Source organism: Pogoniulus pusillus, chromosome 7 (genome assembly GCF_015220805.1).
Source record: "Pogoniulus pusillus isolate bPogPus1 chromosome 7, bPogPus1.pri, whole genome shotgun sequence".
Classification (NCBI taxonomy): Eukaryota; Metazoa; Chordata; class Aves; order Piciformes; family Lybiidae; genus Pogoniulus; species Pogoniulus pusillus.
In genome coordinates this window covers 1250433-1270135 of record NC_087270.1, presented here as the reverse complement: position 1 = coordinate 1270135, position 19703 = coordinate 1250433, and the positions used below count along the sequence as shown (strand labels likewise).

At 50.8% G+C, this 19703-nt stretch overlaps 2 protein-coding genes across 7 annotated transcripts in view; both read right to left on the bottom strand.

Moving 5' to 3' along the window:
- Window positions 1-1197: 1197 nt before the first annotated feature.
- Window positions 1198-19703, bottom strand: part of CFAP61 (cilia and flagella associated protein 61) — a 164788-nt gene continuing 146282 nt past the window's right edge. For 5 of the 6 annotated variants that reach the window (XM_064145702.1, XM_064145705.1, XM_064145704.1 and 2 more), the window contains 2 exons: window positions 12722-12812; window positions 9894-10187 (listed from right to left, as the gene is read on the bottom strand). In XM_064145702.1, coding sequence (XP_064001772.1) covers window positions 9966-10187; window positions 12722-12812 — 313 coding nt within the window. In that variant the 3' untranslated portion in view covers window positions 9894-9965. Of the gene's footprint in view, window positions 2277-9893; window positions 10188-12721; window positions 12813-19703 lie in introns of those variants that run through there. The other variant, XM_064145703.1, reaches the window with a different exon arrangement.
- Window positions 5904-8167, bottom strand: INSM1 (INSM transcriptional repressor 1). The gene has a single exon (XM_064145701.1). It carries the CDS (start codon window positions 8013-8015, stop codon window positions 6660-6662), a length of 1356 nt encoding a protein of 451 aa, XP_064001771.1. The 5' UTR covers window positions 8016-8167; the 3' UTR covers window positions 5904-6659.

Sequence of the window (19703 nt, the reverse complement as noted above, 5' to 3'; positions counted from 1 at the left end):
GGGATTTTCCCCCTTTACTCTGCTCTCCTGAGACCCCACCTGGAGTACTGTGTGCAGTTCTGGAGCCCCCAACACAAGAAGAACATGGAACTGTTGGAGTGAGTCCAGAGGAGGCCACAAAGATGCTCAGAGGGCTGCAGCAGTTCTGCTATGAGGACAGACCACAAGAGTTAGGGCTCTGCATCCTGGAGAAGAGAAGGCTTTGAAGTATCCGAAGTAGGCTACAGGAAGACTGGGGAGGGACTATTGACAAGGTCTTGTAATGACAGGACAAGGAGGGATGGCTTTAAACTGGAAGAGGAGAGATTGAAACTGGATGTTACAAAAGGGTTCTTTGCAGTGAGGGTGGTGAGACACTGGCACAGATTGCCCAGGGAGGATGTGGCTGCTCCCTCCCTGGAGGTGTTCAAGGCCAGGTTGGATGAGGCCTTGAACCATCTCTTCTAGTGGGAGATATCCCTGCCTAAGGCAGAGGGTTGGAAGTGGACGAGCTTTGAGGTCCCTTCCAACCTAAACCATTCTATGATTCTATGATCTCCATGGAGAAAGCATCCACAACCTCCCTGGGCAACCTGCTCCAGTGTCTCACCACTCTCACTGCACAGAATTTCTTCCTAATACCCATGCTGAATCTGCCCTCCTCAAGCTTCAATCCATTCCTTCTCATCCTATCAGTACAAGCCCTTGTAAAAAGTCCCTTCCCAGCTTTCTTGTAGACCCCCTTCAGGCTGAACAGCCCAAACTCATTTTTGTGGCCTCCTCTGGACCCGCTCCAGCAGTTCTATGTCTCTCTGATGCTGGGGCACCAGAACTGGATGCAGTATTTCAGGTGGGGTCTCACAAGAGCAGAGCAGAGGGGCAGAATCCCCTCCCTCACCCTGCTGGCACACTATCATGTACTGCATAGAATGCACTGCAAACATGCATTACAGAACAGGCAAGATATAATTGATTATATCCCTGGCCTATAGTGCTCTATATATCCATTATAGCATTCTCTTAGCTATTATACACTCATTAGATATAATTATATTAAATATGATGAGATGTAATAAATATATGATCTACAGGAGTATATTCTGTGCAATATATCCCACACTGTGTTCCACATAAAACTAATTAAACTTCTATAGATAATCTCTCTATAACGAACTGATAGAAAAACAATATAATTTAGATATTTTTAATGTAGAATTATAATTTACTATGCACCACAGTGTCTGTATTTTGTGTGTATGTGTGCCTACAGTAAAACATTCCCAGTCAGTATCTCAAGCATGGCTTCTTCCTCAGTTTTCTCTTTGAACTGGTTTGCAGTGGATGTAATTTACATATAAAACCCAGGAAAATTAGCAAATAAAACAGTTTGGTCCCTCACTCTGATAACTAAACCCTGCACTGCTTCACAACTGAAGTCATTCTGCAGCCATCCACACCCTGATAGAGGTCAGCAGCCTGGTGCAGCACAGGAAGAGTCACAGACTGACAGAATGCCAGGCTGGAAGGGACCCCAAGAATCATCTACTCCAACCTTTCCAGGAGATAGTTGAAATGAGCTGGCCCAGCACCCTGGCAAGCCGAGTTTTAAAACTGACCAACGTAGAGGAATACACTGCTTGCCTTGGGGGAGGATTCCAGTTTCTAACTGTTCTCATGAGGAAATAATTTCTTCTGGAGTCCAATGGGAGTCTCCCCAGCAGTATCTTGTCCCCATCACTCCTTGTCTTTTCCATGGGGCTCCTTGTACAAAAGGAGTCTCCATTGTCCTGGCAGCCACCCTTTATGTACTGGTCCATGGTAATGAGGTCTCCCCTAAGCCTTCTCAAGGTTGAACAAAGCCAATTCTCTCACCTTTCCTCACACAGCAGGGCTCCCAGTCCTCTCTGATCATTCCCTTCACCTTCTGTAAATACTTCCCCAGCACACAAGGAAAGGTTTTAAAATTAAGGGTTTTTTAGTTAAAACATTAAATCTAAACTGACAGCATTCCTCTGGCCTTGGGCAAGACAGGTGGGGCCCAGGAGACAAGGCAGGGGCCAGCTAGGCTTTGTGCTCCTTTGAACGCCAAAGGAGTTCAGTTATTTATTAGTAGTGATGCTTTTCCAAAGGACAGGACGTGACACTGGTACTGCCTGTTAGAAGCAGCAGCCAAGTTACCATAGCAGAAGGATGGCTTCCAAAGTGTCCCAGCGCTGGGTCTCCTCTGTGCCTGTGACGCTGCCATCGCCTTGCCACGGTGCGTGCCACTGCCTGGTTTCAGTCTCTCCCTGCCTGCACTGGGGTAAGAACAGCAAAGCCAGGAGCTGGAGAGGGAATCTCATTGAGATGTTTGTGCCTTGGCTAGGCATTGTGGATCTTTGCATCTGTGAGCTTAGATTAAAGAAGGTTTATTTTCACGCAAACCCTGCCAGTGTCCTGCGCTGGAGCACTTATCTGCAGGACAGCCCCATGAGATGAAAGGCCACGCTTGATGTGTCCCTCTCTGCAATTAACATATCAAATATCTCTGTAAGGCAGACCTTTGTAATGGGGATTGTAACTTAAATATAGGTACAACTCTCTAAAGCCATAATGAGATCGATTATCTGCATGAAAAGATTTGAGCTGTTCGAATGCAAGGTGCGGGCCCAGCACCACCATCCTTCACCTGGATGCCCACGTAACTCGCTGCCCATGCAGCTGGCCCAAACCACCCACAAGGAGTCAGCATCCTTGCAGGTGGGTGACATGGCAGGAGTGTCAGCACTGCCATCCCAGTGGCACCATGCATCATCTTGTGGCCCACTAGGGATGGCCACACAGCCGGACCTGCAGCTCCATGAGCTGTTATCCAACCTGCCAGCTCATCAGCAAGCAACAGGGGTGACTATACAAGTTGGCATAGGGAAGAGATCTGACATCCATGGCAAAACCCCTGTCACCAGACCATTCCGGGGCCTGCCCCAACCCCTGGAACATCTCCCACCCACCTACCCAGGTCACAAACTCAAAGGTGCTGGGCACAGCCAATCCCCAGAACCTTTGAGTGCACCTAGTTGTGTCTACCAGCAGCTCCTCCAAGGGAGGCAGCTGGTGGAAGCAGCCAGCAGACTGATGGCTGTGAGTGACAGGTTGTCGATACCAAAGTTGCTGAAAAATGACACTAGAGAAGTAGAGAAGTGGCTTCACAGAGACTGTTCCTCTGCTGGCAGCTGGCATTGACACTGCCAAAGGAAAAGCTCTTCCCAGCTTCGTGCTCACTCTGTGCCCACAATGGTGTTCAAGCTGCATTTCTGAGGACCCTGAAGGTCCCTGCAGCCTGTAATTAATCTGCCTAGTTCCTTTCAGTTTGCAAACAACCCATTCCAAACCATGTGTTTAGCTCTTTGTGTGCTCAGAGGAGAGGAAGGCTCTGGCAGCTCACGAAGCAGGCAGACATCTCTGCCCATCTGCTCAGAGAGCGAGGGACACCTCCATACCTGTGCACCAGCCACTTCCAAGAAACAGCTCATGTCACATTCGGGGTAGGATCAGCATTTTCCATGGTGCCCAGATCTGTTTCTGCTGGATGCACTGAGAGGCATCAGCAAATTGATTTGTTAGCTGACAGCAGGAGGCTTTGTTTGCACAGCCCTGGCCGGCCCATGCTGCTGGATGGCGAGAGCATGGCACCGAGATCGCAGCACCTGCATTCCCAGAAGCTGCTGGGTACAGGGCTGGGCAAGCTCTGACTTTGGCCACATCATCATCTTCCAGCACATCCACCGAGCTAAGTGAGCTCGAGGGTCTCATGGACAAGGAGGCAGAGGCAAAGGGAGCCAGGTTGAGGTCCAAATTTCAGGGTCGGGGTGGTAGAAGCAGCTCCAAGCTGGAGCAAGTTGGCGAAGGGTGGGGATAGAGCCTACCTCAAAATATTGCCCAAGGGAGGCCTGTCATGGGTAGCCCTGGTGACATGAAGCTCCTTGCTGCCTGAGTCATAAGAGATACAAAATGGAGAGGCTGAGCTGGTGCCTCACAAAGCTCTGTCCAAAGCTCAGCAGCAGTGCAGCTGATGGAAGGAGGGGTGCAGCCTGCGTGAACCCACAGCTCTCTGCCAAGGCTGCTGCACTGCATAAAGTGATGCCAAAATCAGTTCTGTTTGCAAATGGCTCCCAGTTTCCAAAGCACTTCAGTGTCACCTCTCCTCCACAAGACCAAACTAACAGCACTTTTCCCTGATAGGAATGTCCCCATTAGCAGAAGATGTTGAGGCGTGGGTGCTCATGGCTACCGTGACAGTTCCCTACGCCTGGGGAATTCTGGTTCCCTAGAGGGCAGGCATGAATTTACTTGGCTGTTGAGAAATTGACAGTGGCATTAAGCAGCTGTGCTGTTTTCTGTAACTGCCACAGGCTCAGAGCAAATACTTCAGCAGGGGCACTGCCATAGTGGTGTGGATGGAGCCTCTCTGAAGGATGTGCTGGGCATCAGTCTGGAAGTGGTGCCTTGCTGCCCATGTGCACTGGCTCAGGGCAGAGCCTGGCCTGCCTGGCCCACAGGCAGCTGTGATAGCCCTGTACTTGGGGCTTTCCAAAGCCAGGAAAGCTGGGAAGAGCAAACCCACATATCTCTTCCCAAGCATGATCTGATGCCTGCATCTCTCAGGCTGTGAATATGTTCTGAGCATATCAGTTTACAGCTAAAACCACATCTTCATCTAGACCTGGAGGCAGTCCCACACAAACCAAGCTGTTTTCCTATGAATCACTGGCTCTGGTGCTTTTTAGCCTGACTGAACACAGAGGGGCAAAAAAATAAAGTATTTCTAGAGTAAGATTTTCTGTCTAGAAGCTTTGCTCTATCAAAAAGTACTCACAGATACTCCCTGCAGGAAGCTCCAGAAGGTGACCTGCCATGGGTAAAGCAGCAGCACCTCAGAGCAGAGCCTTTGGGTGAATGAACATGCTGAGAATGGGTTGGAAACTTCTTCCTGTGAGCAAAAGCCCCAAAGTCATTACGGTCCTAGAGACAAAGTCTGACAAACACCCAAGCCAAGACCTCTTGGCCCAGCTTCAGCTCTTAGCATACCAGTATGGAGCAGATGCTTGTGCCCAAGCTTGCCAAGCAGATCTGCATGTCACGAGGTGGCTTCTCCTGCTGGCAGAGATCATTACTGCAACACCTGAGAGAGGGGGTTCACTGACCCCCTACTTCTTCTCTCCCTTATGCTGCTTTTCGCTAGAAACATTAAGAAACTACTTTTAGCCCAGCCTCCTGCAATCCCACACACTTCCCAGGAAAAGTCCTGGCATGCCTGGCTTGCCAAAGCCCCGTGGTTATGATGAGGATGATGCAGAATTCCCTCCACAGAACAGAGCAGGACCAGGCAGGATCATACCCTAGCCTTGAGAGGAATAGCACCAAAGCTTGGCCTTCTTTGCATCCACCTCCACATGTCACAGTGAGAGCTGGATGCAGCTTGCCCACAAAGCCCCTTAACCCCATACCTCAGCAGGCCAAGCACCAGGGGAAGCCACCCATGCAAACAGCAAATCCTCTCACAGGCAAGGATTCCCGTTTTCCACTCTTCCTTCAAAGATGCTCCCCCTTATCAGGTTTTTCCTGTAACACCTTCTACGGAAGCTCTCCCACGTCTCTTCCCAGCAGCAGAGCACGGGGACAGCCTCTGCGGTCCACAAAAAGGGCTCAAGCTCCAGCCTGTAGCTGATGCTCACAGCACACGGCCTCACCACAACCTTCCCCCTGGACTGGACACACTTCGCACCTTGCTCTTCACTCTCCTGCCTTTATTTCATCTCATCAAAAGGTGCGGAGTAGGCTGGTACCTAGCAGGGAATCCTAGCAGCTGAAGCCCAGAGTCTGGCCCCAGAGCACTGTCCTGGGACCAGGCAGCAGGGAGATGCAGGAAGCAGCAGGGGCACATATGAATTTGAAAATATTTTATTTGAATAGTAAATAATTATACAGTTGAAACAGTTCTATCAAAGCACTCTATAAATAGCTAACAGTTAAGAAAATAATGTGTGTAGAAAAAGAGATTGCATCTAAAAGTAAGAGCTGTCAGCTGCACAGGATAAAATGATTAAGACCTGGAGTTATTCTAGGTATAAAAGTTAAAACCTTTTTTAGCAGATCTCTTGAGAAAAAAAGATCTTCTAAAATGCACAGTGAAATGGCAGGCAGGGGAGACAAAAAAAAAAGAGAGAGAAAAAAGCACTTTAGAGTATCTGCAATCAAATATTATCAGTCTTCATAATTAATATAAATAAATAACGAATAAATAACATAATTACTCAAACCAACATATACAGATAGTCAACTCATGAGCTACCTCAGGAACCAAACAGAAACAAAGTTGGCATGTCACGGTTAAGGCAGTTTGTACAGCATTTTCTGGAGACCATCAACAGCAGAGTCAAGGCATTTGTGGCTATACTAAAGGAAAGTCTTGTTTCTCCTCAAGCGGTTTGATCTGTTCACAATCAGAAAAACTAAAACGAACGGAAAAAAAAGCCAACAACGACAACAAAAAGAAACAAAAAGACCTCGGAAAGGTAAATGTAAAGCCAGATTCCAGCAGTTCACAAGCTGTATTAAAGCTAATCGTGTGGTGAGTCCGAAGCGCAGCCTGCGGGACGGGCTCGGCGGCGGCCTCGGTCCCCGGGAAGGCACGGGCGGCTCTAGCAGGCGGGACGCAGCGGCACCTGGAGCAGGATGACCTGCCTGTTCTCGGAGGGGTGGCACTTGTTGATGTGCCGGGTGAGGCCAGGCGAGCTGTAAAAGGTGGCCGGGCAGTACTTGCAGGGGAAGACCTGGGCGGCGTGCAGGAGGCGGAGGTGCCGCTCCTGGCTGCTCTTGCTAGGGAAGGTCTCCCCGCAGACCGGGCACAAGCGGCACTCTGCCGGGGGCGGCGGGGGCGGCTCCTCTGCGGCGGGCTCGGGGGCCGGGGCGGGTGGAGGCCCCGGTACGGGTGCCGGGTGCCCCAGCAGGTGCTTGCGCAGGTAGGCCTGCCGGCGGAACCGCTTGGCGCAGCGGGGACACTCGAAGAGCCCCTCCTCGGAGCCGGACTCCGAGGCTCCGCCGGGGCTCGGCGTGTCCCGCTCGCTGCCGCTCCCGCTGCCGCCGCTCGCCTCCTTCGGCGGCTCCTCCGGCGGCGCCCTGCCCGCCTCAGGGCCGCTTTTGGCGGCAGGCGGACGGGGCTTGTGCCAGCGGCGGTGAGAGGCGAGGTTAGCGGGGCAGGAGAAGACCTTGTCACACTCGGGGCAGCGATACTCCACCCGGACGATGCGGGAGCAGCGATGCTGCGCCAGCGCGAAGGGGTCCCCGTACTCCTCCTTGCAGAGCTGGCAGATGAACTCGCCGAGCGGGCGGGCGCAGCCGCCCCGTGTCTTGGCCGGTGTTTCAACCGGGCCCTCCTTGATGCGCAGCCCCAGCACCGGCGACGTGGTCACCTCATCCTCGAAGGTTAGCTTGCGGATCGCCTTCGCCTTCTTGCCCGACGGAGCCTTCTGCCGCGCGGGCTCCGCGGATGCCGGTGGGCGTTTAGCAGGTTGCGGTCGGCCTGACACAGGCGGCGCGACTACGGCTGGCGGTGCGGGGGCTCCGCTGGCACCAGGACCAGCGGTGGTGCCAGCGGCGACATGGCCGGCGGGCGGCTCAGCGTGGCCAGCAGCGGCGGCGGCAGCCCAGAGCTTGAGCTCAGCAGGGGCGAAAAGGAGCGGATCCATGGTGCCGGGCACAGCCGGGGCAGGAAAGGACTCGGCCGAGACAGGGGAACCCAGGCTGAAGCCGCGCTCCAGATACTTGTCCCTGCTGACGGGCCGCGTGGGGCTACACAGCGCCTGCACAGCAGCATCAGGCGTCCCAAACGGCACCGGCGGTGAGTCCCGCGGCGGTGGGGCGGCGGGACAAGCGGACGGCAGGGCACCACCGGCTGGGAGCGGCGGGCCGGCAGAAGCAGTCTCTCGGCAGCAGCGCGCCCGGTACGAGACAGGGGTGGGCCGCCGGCTGCGCTTCACCAGGAAGCCACGGGGCATCTTCGCGCCGGCCGGCAGCGGCCGCGGCGCACGCTGCTGGCTGAGATGCGCTCTGCCCTACCCACCGCGCCGCCACCGCCGCCTTTAAGCGGCCCGAGGCCATTGTTCAGGCCGGCGGCAGCAGACCGAGCCAATCAGCGGCGGCGCGGCGGGCGGCGGCAGGCGGGGCGGGTGCACCTGAGCCCGCGCGGCCCCCGCCCGCGGCACACGCCCGGCCTCGGCCCCGCCCCCACCCGGCACGCGCGCGCCTTTGTGTGCCGCCTCGGGGCGGCTGTCCCCTCTCGGCTGTACCGGCACCGGCGGGGCAGCGCAGCCCGGCGGTGACGGCGACCGGCAGCAGCTGTCCGCGGAGCTGTCCCTGCCGCTCTGTGAAGCCGGGACGAAGGCTCTGCCTCCGCGAAGTCCGGCACGGCGGGCAGACAGTGGGTGGGAGCGGGCCAGCACCGGGAACTGAGGGAGAAGGAAACTTGGCGCATGAGGAGGAAAAAGTCGCTTATGCGGCGGGCACTGGAGGAGTGAGGGGTGTAAAAGGCTGGCTGCCGGGAGGGGAGGGCCCGTAGGTGCGGCGGGTGGATTCTGTCCGCCGCCTGCATCAGGTGCTAAACGAGAAGTCTAACCTAGTCGGGAAGAACAACGGCGACAGCCCAGCCCGTGCCCAGTACTTTTGTGGTGGACGTGCACCCCGCGATACCGAACGACGCCGCGGCCGATTCGACGGGGAGCGGGTAACGCCGCAGCCCACTCGCCGCGAACCGGCAGATCCCACCGGCGGTAACCTGTTACTCGGTGCGCCCCTCTGCCCAGGCTGCCCCTGCCGTGGGGACCGAAGCACCTCATGTCGCTCAGTCGCTCTTCCCGCGGGAAGTGAGCCTGCAGCAGCCCCGGGCTCGGCCTCGCTCCCCGGCAGCGGTGCCACGGCTCCCGATTGTGTCCGTCCCAATCGATACGCGTTCGGTGCAGGACGACGCAGCTGACATGCGGACACACCCGGCTCCCCGTCCCTCTCCCGCATGCCGCAGTGGGGTGTAAAAGTAAACACCCCGAGCTCCGGCGCAGCGGCCGGGCCTGCCAAGGATGCTCCCCACACTACACGGGCTGCGTTTGTGGGTACTGGGCGAGAGTCAGTGCCCGCTCCCAGCTGTACGAGGTGCCAAGTACCCAGCAGCAGGTGCAGTCTCTGTGGACCAAGCCCCGGGCCCCTTAACCCTTTGTCCGCGACCGGGCCCACGCGGGGATTTGCGCGGGGCGCTTCGCGCTGCGGCCCGCAGGGGCAAGCGGCCGGCCCGCGTTGCTCGGCGCGTCGCAGGTGGTGGCACGGCGCGGGGGGGTTGGCGGGGCCATCCCCTGCTGCGAGCAGCCAGCCGGCCCCGGGAGTGCGACCTCCCCCCTCCCCCCGCCGCGGGTCTCTTTGTGGGGGGTGACAGGGCACGCGGGCGGCACGCGAGCGAGCGGCGGCCCCCCCGGAGTCGCGCCCCCCCGCCCGCCGCCTTTGTGCGCCTCATTAGCATAAAGCTGCGCGACCCTTTCGGCGGGCGGCACAAAGGGCGCGGAGTGATCGGGCCGAGCGGGGGGAGCGCCCGGCACGGGGGCCGCCGAGAGCCTGAACATCCTCGTCGCCGGGCCGGGCTGGACGAGCCGGGTCCTGCGGAGGAGTAGGGCCGATGCTGTGTGTTCGCCGTGCCCGTGTTATCCGCTCGCCATCCCGCCTGGTAGGGGCAGGCGTGGGTGGGGCGGGGCGGCCCGCTGCGCATTAGCATACAGCTGCGGGCCCGCTGGGCACGCGCCGCTGCCCCCCTCCCCGAGAGCCGGGCCCCCTTCCCCCGCCTGGGCTGCACACCGAGCCCCTTCCCCCGCCGGCCCCCCTTCCCCCTCCGTGGCTGCGCACCGAGTACACATCGAGTACACATCGCTTCTCCCATCGGGGGCCCTCCGACCACCTCGTCGCGGATTTTACGCAAGTAGGGTGCCCCTGTCCCGTGGCATCGGCGCTGCCGTCTTACCTGCGGTGGGCGAGGGTCCAGTGTCGGCGGTTTCGACCGGGCTGTACATGGGCAGGTGGTAGCGATGGCGGCGCAGGTAGCGAAGGATGGGTTCCCGCAGCTGTGGCAGGCAGGGACTTCGCTCCGTGAGGTCCCCTGGGGTCGGCTTGGCGGCGGAGAGCAGCCCGGCAACCTGCAAGGCACAGACGTCAGTAGGGCACCTCGGCAAGTGCACTCAGACAGATCGCGTCCCCAGATCATTAAATGTGGCGGTGGGGACCGAAAACAGTATGAAAAAACGCATCGGGAGAGACACGCGTGGAGGATGAATGGCACGGAGCAGAGCTGGCACCTGGTGGTACCCTAGGCCCGGGAAGGCAGCACTCCCTAGCAGGAAGGCATCAGCTGAGCTGGCTGCACGGTGAACTGGCGCTTCCCTCGAGAGCATGGTGGCGGCGCTGGCCCTCGGTTGTTTATTCCCCTGGAATGACCGTTATGGTGCACGGACACACATGGAAGATCTGTATGGAACTGACCCAATGATTCTGTGTGCAAGAACCCATGGACGTGCCTGACACAGCCCTGGCCACTCGCTCTCTGGAGGAAATCTGCCACAGTGCCTCATTTGCTGGTTGCTTCCAAGTCAGTTGCCGAATCAAGCCCAGCTGCCATCCAAGGACCAGCCCATTATTTCCCATCGAAGACAAGAGCCGTTTCTAGACACTTGCCACACACGTGTGCCCTCCGCTTGCTGCAGCACTCCAACAGCTGATGTAGGTGCAGAAGCCCAACCCTGCCATCTGCATGTTTGCATCACTGGAGCTCTTCATGTTGCAATAAACATACTTGTGATCCTGATGAGGGATAAATATTGCCCACACCATTGCCTGCTTCCAGCGACAGGCAGCAGCATCTCCTGCCAGAGCCAGGTGCACAGCAGGCCCAGCACTGGGGTGCAGTTTGAATGCACACCCAGTCCCCATCCCATCTATAACTGGTGTTTCTATGCTGGTGGTGAACAGTTCCATGAATACAGGAGATCATCTCCAGTTTCTGTGGAAAGTGTCATACCTGACTCCTGTGTATCTACGCTCATGGTTTTTAAACATCCTTTTCAAAGGTGTCTTTCCCCCTCCTTTTGATGTGTCCTTACTAGCTTATTATTTTCATGCTAAAGAGATCTGGACCATGAGCAACAGGAACCAAAAGCATTAGATCTGTTGCTCCATAGAGAAATACAGCCAGTCCTGAGGCATTTAAGGTATGTTTCCTAAGTGCGTGGTACCTACCTGTTGGCGCAGAAAGAGCACTCAAAGACAAGATAAAAATGCAACATATAGTAAATACGGTTTAAATCACCCTGAAGAAACTTCTCATAATAAGACAAAAAGCTGAATTTGTGTTCAGCTGCAGGTTTAGTCAGCTGTGTTCATGTAAGCAGTTCTGACTCAGGTGCTTTTGGTCCCCTCAGTGAGACTATTTTTGTGTGGCAGGATGACTGCAACAAGACAAGGGTAAGGCAAGTGAGTCTTTTCATTTGTAGGACACCAATTCCCCTTTCTCTAAAGTTGTTCCCACTTACAGCATATGAAATGTGCTTGAATGAAGGCAAGAAAAACACTTCTCATCAGGCCTCCCATTCAGCACAGGATTTCATTTTGTGCTCTTTCATGGGTGTCTTGTAAGAAGAATCTCAAATAAACCTGCACCGAGACATTTTCTGTATCGTGACAATAGAAGGAAAATTGCACCTGGCCTTTCTGGGAGGAGGCTGGGTCCGGCGTGCGGGTGGCTACAGCAGTGACACACGGCAGCACGCCAGCCTGAGCCACCAAAACAGGTGGGCTACAGACTATGCAGTGTCCCTTTTGTCACCCTGCCTCCGTTTCCCCTTGATGCCGTTTGTTTGCTCTCAGTTGAAAGCTGTGTGAACACACACGTTAAAGTACGTCTGTCACACGGGGAGCCACTGAGCTGAACAAAAGCAAAAGCAGTGGGGAGAGAGGGGCTGAATCTGTCCCAAGCAGTGGGCTGTGAGTATCAAGATCCCAAATGCAAATTATGTTATGGGAGGCAGTTCTCGGGCTTGTTAAAAACATGCTACAGTTAACAGTTCTCTTCCTGGGCTGCAGTGGGAGGCAAAGTTATGGGCTGCTGAAACTTCATGCCTCCATCTACTGTACTGAGGTCAGAGCTGTAAATAGCATTAGCAAACGTTTTAATTTCATCCTTAGTCAGGAAATCCATTTATGACTGAAAAAGCTAGTTGCTTTTACTTTTTCAGCTACAAAAGCTGTTCCCTGTGGATTGATGTTGAAAAATGTCCTTTTCATTGGCTCAGCTGAGACAGATTTAGGATGGCCAGCAGTGTTATTTGTGTTAGGAAATATTAATTAAAAAGAGGGGATAACTGAGCAAATAAGACTCCAGATTCTGTGAGGCAGTTGGACTAGACTGCACGTGTAAAGCAAAAATGCTGCAAAGGAGAACAAAGCAAGGTACAGCTCTACTGGCAAATAGGAAAATGTGCCCAAATAACAGAGCTGAACAATGTGCTGTCTGTGCTGAACTGCCCCTTGTGAGGACTAGGATCTGCTCGGGTTTTCCAGAGGAAATAGCTAAGCAGAAAAGTAACGCTTCAGGAGAAAGACAGGAGAAGAAACCGAAGTGAGCAACACTGACAAATTACCTAAATAATAAAATGCAGTCGCCAGCCATTTCTCTTACCTGTTCCAACATCAGGAGTTGGCGCAGTTCCTTCTTGAGATCAATAAACCGATCGTGATAGATGGCCATGGACCAAGGCTCCCTGAAGTAGCTGGTTAAAAAATAAGAAATTTAGTTATCTTGTGAACCACTCATTAACCACTAATAAAGTATTTACCTGCTTTTTTGCCTTTATAAATTACAGGTCTGGACCCATCTTGATCGTTTGTTCATAAAATGCCTCCCGTAACAGCATGGTCAATCAATTCTTTTAATGGATGTTCCTGACGTACAGCCAGCTTCAGTAATTACATTTAAAGTGGCTTAATTCAGAGCTGTGGCAAGACCCAGTGAAGAATCCTGATTTTATCAGAATTTAAAAGCCTGAAGACCTGTAAAGAACAGTGTCTCCATTATGTGTCCTCATTTGAGAAAAGCAGATTGCAGGATTAACTGAACTGCTGCATAAACAAATTAAATTTGTGTAGACAATGACACAAATGTTGTCCATCATTAAGGTTTCTGGATTAATACAGGCCAGAAAAACAGGCCACTGCAGTGTTGCAATATGTTCTTTGCACCAGTTGGCTGCAGTTAAATTGAGCCCTTGCTAGGGGGAAACTCTGTAAACTTTTTCTTTCAGCTTATGACAGCATTCTGTGAAAAAAAATGGAAAAAGGATGGAGAAGACACAACTTGATGCAGAACCTCCAGGCTGTAAATGTAACTGGAGGCAGATGGATTTCTCTTTCCTCTATGTGGAAGTAAAAAATGACTTCCACAGCTCCAGTGACATGCCCTCCCTCCATGTGTAATTCTTGTTAGCACTAACTGGAGTTCAGGAGGTGCAGCACATTCGTCCTAGCAACGATTGAATAAATGTCTTCAGAATCACCCAGCAAGTCTTGAGATGGGTGTGTGTGTGGCTGTGACCTACATTCCATCTGAGGCATGGCAGCAGCATGGTTGGCACTGCTGTCAGGAGTCAGTTGTGTGGTCTTTAAATGAACATCTGCATATGGCAACTTAGAAGGTGCTACAGTGGTTTAATAATTCTGACAGATCTGTCTAGACAAAACTAGTGTACAGCTTCCTTCTTGTAGGAGATTGTATTTTCATTACTGTCAAATGGCAGGATTGCCTTCCTCCCACTCTCAGTGGACCTTCAGCACTCATTGATGCTCTGATGCTCTGCACAATTAAAAACAGTGTGGACCTGGCAGGACCTGGCTGAGCTTTTTGCACACAGAGATTCACAGACTGCACTGGGTTGGAAGGGACCCTCAAAAGTCACTTTGTCCAAGTGCCCTGTAGTCAGCAGGGACACCTCCAACTAGACCAGTCTGCTCAGGGCCATGACAAGCCTGATACTGAATGTCTCCAGGGATGGGGTCTCAACTACATCCTTGGGAAACCTGTTCCAGTATTTCACCACTCTCATTGTAAAGAACTTCTTCCTGAAGCTATCCTGCTCCACTTTCAAACCACTAAACAATCCCCTTCAGATACTGAAATGTGGTTATAAGCTCTCCCCAGAGCCTTCTCCAAGTTGAACAGTCCCAACCCTCCCAGCCTGCCTTCATAGGAGAGATTTTCCAGCCCTCTGATCATCTTTGTGGCCTCCTCTGGACCCACTCCAGTAGGTCTGTCTTTCATGTTGTATCTCACTTCTCTTTGTATTGCAGGCTGGCCAGGGCTGACCTTCCTAGATCTGCATGGTGTCCACCACAGCAGGGCTCTCTCCAACAGATGTTTTCACAGCATAAATGTTTACTGACACTGCCACAGGTACCCTGTCCATGCTGTGGGAAGTGCTGCCAGCCCCAGAGTGTGTGGTAGCACATCACCACGACTGGCACTACCTTTTGATGTGGATATGAAATGTTGGATCAGCTTAACTTTTAAGTATCTTTAGTTAAAACATTACCGGTAATGCCTGCAGAGAGCTAGAGAAGAACAGAGTATTCCTCAAATATTTTAAAACCTTTCCATTTCAGCAGAAAACCCCATTCACCACAAATATTTAACTCAATGGGGATATTAGCAAGGCAAGGACATGGGGAGCGTTAAACAGGATGACATTAAGATAATTAAGGACTGTTTTTACTGATATGCCCTAAAAGCCATGTTCCACAGGCCAAATGTTTTGTTTTCAAGCTGACATCTTTGTTTTAATTTTACCCTTGTAAAGGTGATTTCATCTCTTGACTGAGGCACATCTTCCAACAGCTTTACCTTGGTTAAGTTGTTCACCTGCCTCTCAGAGATCTTGCATTAAATGATGTTTATCAAGTGCCTCTGGGATGCTGCTTCTCGATGCTGCTCTTAACAGCTCAGTCCCTAAATAAATTTTTAACTGGTCCCGTCAATAGGCATGAATTTGGAGTTTAAAACCTGGAATGTGTGCAATATTTAATGCAAACAAAATGCTCTTTTGGGTGGAATGGAGAATATCTTATCTGTATTTTTTAGATAGGCTGCTAGTAAACACCATTTCCTCCCAGATTCCCTTTACTTCTCTTTACCTGAAGACATGTAAGTCACCAAAAGCAATTTAAAGATAGGCTCCACAAAAACGATTCCCTCTTTGCTCTCTCTGTGTTTTCATCTATCTTTTCTGTTAGAATCACCTTTCCAAAGGAGCACATGGTGTTTTTGAGAGAGCAGATCTACATGTGGCTGCTAAAGGCAAGTTTAATAATGAAAAAGCCCATCTGAAGCCAAACCAACAAGTTGACTTTCTGAAACTCATTCTGAATTTTATTACCACTTCAGCAGCAATCCCTCAGGGCAAGCTGTGGAAGGCTTGAAAGTATAATGCTCTTCAGTATACAAGATGAAGCTGGCATGCTACCAAAAGAGGCTCAAAGGCTCCTCAACTATCATGAGAATGGCATCTGCCACATGTATTTGCACCATTTAGTCTTTCATAACCTGCCAGAGTGATCAGGCTAAATATGTACAAGATGACAATGTTTGCCAGGAGCATAACGGGTTTTCAAACTTGGTCACTTCCTAATGGGGATCCCCTGCTGGCAGACCTTTATATCGGCAAAAGCTATCATGGGAAGGCATTTGTAACGAGATGGGATGAAATGGTCTCCTCTTGAAGACAGTAAGTGACATCCTTTTTATTGCTAGGAGGCTGGTCTTCCCTTTCATTGACAAACAATATTTAAAGTCTGTTCCGCCTCATTTGTGATGTGCATCCCACATCAGATGAAAGGAAAGGAGGAAAATATTTAGTGCTGTTCTGTACAAAGGATGTGGAATCTTTCCCTTTTCAAGAGACAGAGTGTTAGATAAAACAAAGTTGGCCACTGCTAGCCAGCACAAATGGAGTAGGCTTTCTGTCCCAGAGCTGCCTGTATTTATCTGCAATGACATGGACACAAGGCTTCTGCCCTTGCGGGAGTTAATTTTGATGCTGCCCTATATCTGCATCCTATCTTAGCAGGGAGGATCCAACACTGACCTCTGGCAGTGCTTCTGCCACCTAAGTCAGGTCTAAGGGCATGAGATGCGTCACCCACAGCAAGAGGTTGAAGCTGGGAAATCTTAAACCTGGAGTCAAAACCAGTAGGTTTGTACAGCAGCAAAACAAAAGGCAAGACATAAAGTTAAAAAATGAAATAAAATGGAAGTTTATATAAATAAAGTCTCATGACAAGAAAGTTATGGTGGAAAGGTGATAGACAGCCTTGTGGAGTGAGCTTATCTACTCTGGTAGACCTCATCTTTCATTGTTCCCAAGTCTGGCATAACTAATACACAGACACATTCTATCACACCGCTGCAGCTTTCCAAACTCCTGCAAGCTGGCATTCCTTTAAAGAAAAAAAAATAAAATCCTGCTTTAAATTTGGTGGTTTTTTTTTTTTTTTGTTTTTGTTTTTTTTTGAGAAAAGCAGTACTCAAAATGCAGAACCTCCAGGCTGCATCAGCTATACCAGGACAATAACCGGTTCTCAAATACTCAGACCTCAGAATAATTAAAGTTTAGAGTCTTTAAACTGGAATCGTAGAATTGCCAGGGTTGGAAGGGACATCTAGAATCATCCAGTTCCAACACCCCTGTCGTGGGCAAGGACACCTCACACTAGATCAGGTTGCTCAGAGCCACATTCAGCCTGGCCTTAAAGACCTCCAGGGTTTGACACTGGCAGTTGATGGAAGCTGAGTTTCCTCTTGGTTGCTTGTGGCACATGATGGATAAAGTTTCCCAAATGCTGGTGCTTTTTTACTGCAGCATACCTCAGTCCTCGGTACTGCCACTGTCTGTTCACTAAGCAACTGCTACTGTTACAAGCATCATTAACCAAACAAGAAGGACAAACCTAGGTGAAATGGAAGCAGCTGGTCAGATGACAAGCGCTCAAGTATGATAAAATTATGCCAGGAGTGCCTATGGAAAGCAGGGAATTCCACTCCTGAGAGTGGGTGGGGATGCAATGCAACTTTAATGTCCAAGTCATAGAATCATAGAATGGTCTGGGTTGGAAGGAACCTCCAAAGGTCATCTAGTTCAATCCCTTCTCCAGTAAGCAGAGGCATCCTCAACTAGATCAAGTTGCCCAGAGCCCTGTTGAGCCTCACCTTGAATATTTTCAGGGATGGGTCCCCAACTACTTCCCTGTTGTTGTGTCCCACTAATGCCATGGTAAAGAACTTGTTCCTAAATTTATTTCCTAAATTATTTTCAAATCCATCTGTATGTTTCTATTTTTAGTGTTTTCATCTTCATGAGAATTTCACCCACACCACCTCCATGAATGGGGCTAAGGGCACGCAACTCAGATTCTTCAAAGTCAGTGCTCTAGGCTGAGAGCCTCAATTGAAGTCTGTCTTTAGGACATAGGCAGGGCACCCTCATAGCTTCCCAATCATTCCAGTGTTACTTCCTAAACAGTCTGCAGCAGTAAAAGTCTTTTCTCTAATGGAAGAAGAAATGCCCCACCTTGGCAGGAAAAGAGGAGCTGTGTTGTTTTGGGGGCAATATAGGCAGGTTTGTAAGACTCAATTACAAGATGTTGTGATACCAGTAAAAGATAGCAGAATATTTACAGACACACCTGAGGTAGCTGGACCAGGCAGCATAAAGTGTAAAGGCAATGTAGATACAAAACATCCACCATAAACCATTGAGCATTTCCTGATAAATATCATCTGAGCAATAATTTTGAAAGACTAAAAAGCAAGTTTGAGTAAAACCCCATGAAGCACCACCTGAAAGCACTGTCCTTAATCACAAAGAACATAAAATGTTCCATGGCTTGCAGTTTCTTAAAATCATAGAATGGTTTAGGTTGGAAGGGACCTCAAAGATCATCTAGTTCCAACTTACAGTTGCTTACAATCCACTTACAACTGCTGAACAACCCAGCAAACGCTTAGCCAACCGCATGGTTACAGCAAGAAAGCTGTTTAACTCCTTGCTCTGCTCACTGAAGCCCTGTGTGTCCATCCATGTTAGTGACTCTTGGGAAATTTATTAGCTGAGGAGTCTGTTACTGCTCTGACTCAGTAATTAGTGACATCAGTAGTCTTGTGGGCAATGAATCTGCAGTTGACTTCCTTGTGCAGATGTACAAAATAATGGCAGTGTTCACTAATTTACAGGTTGACATTTCTTTTGCATCAGTAAATCAGAGAAAGGAAGCCTCTGCTTTCTTTTTTTTTCCTTTTCAGAGAACTTTAACCAGATAACAGTCTTTGGATAACAAACAATTCCAAACCTGTAGTTTACAACCCCCTTTTCTCTGTAGCTGCAAATGCAAAGCATACAGCAGTGCGACTCATCCTGCAGCTCTCAAGAAAAAAGGCCACTGACCCCAGAGATCATGAAGGACCACACTAATCCCTCTAGGCTAAATCACAAACCTCACTGGGGCTGCTTCTAGGACCAGCTGCCTGCAGGGTGGATGTTGCCCATGGTACGCAATGTACTGCCTGCCAGCACCTTCAGTGTGCAACTGCTGGTTATCCATCATGCCTAATAAGCCATTTCTGTTCTCTGCATTTTTAGTATCCTGGAAATACTATGTTTAAGTGCTGTTACCTGGAGACATCAGCAGAAAGCAGACCTCGCTTTACTCACTGCTGTCCTTCCCTGCTCTAGGTATCCTCAAGAGACGTTCCCCATTCTTTAGTACTGGAATTTGGTAAAGTTTAGGCATTTTACTAGATAGCAGCAGCCATTATGTAGCTGATTCTGACTGAACTGCTCTTTAAAATGTCTATAAAAACCTTGCTGCCAGCCCTTTGGATGAGGCAAGTATGCCTGAGTCCCAGAATAAAGTTTATTGCATGTTTTCACATGTAACTATTTCACCTGTGACATTAAACATGAAAAACAATTAAAAAGGAAATCACATCTGAGACACAAAATAAATGAGCAATTTGTGTGCAGTGATGTGAAGTTCTGGAGCCCCCAACACAAGAAGGACATTGAACTGTTGGAGCCAGTCCAGAAGAAGTCACAAAGATGCTCAGAGGGCTGCAGCAACTCTGCTATGATGACAGGCTATGAGAGTTGGGGCTCTGCAGCCTGGAGAAGAGAAAGCTTCGAGGAGTCCTTGGAGTGGCCTTCCAGTATCTGAAGTGGACTACAGGAACGCTGGGGAGGGACTATTGACAAGGTCTTGTAATGACAAGATGAGGAGGAATGGTTTTAAACTGGTAGAGGGAGATTCAAACCAAGTATTAGGAAAGGTTCTTTCCAGCGAGGGTGGTGAGACACTGGCACAGGTTGCCCAGGGAGGCTGTGGATGCTCCCTCCCTGGAGGTGTTCTAGGCCAGGTTAGATGAGGCCTTGAGTGACCTGTTCTAGTGGGAGGTGTTCCTACCTATGGTGGGGGGCTGGAACTGGATGCTCTTTGAGGTCCCTTCCAACCTAAACCATCTATGATTCTATATGATGGCTTTTCTGCAGCCTCTTGTTTAGAAATTCAGACTTCAACCATTTAAAATGGTTTGCATGATCATTAAGATAAATCAGCAACAT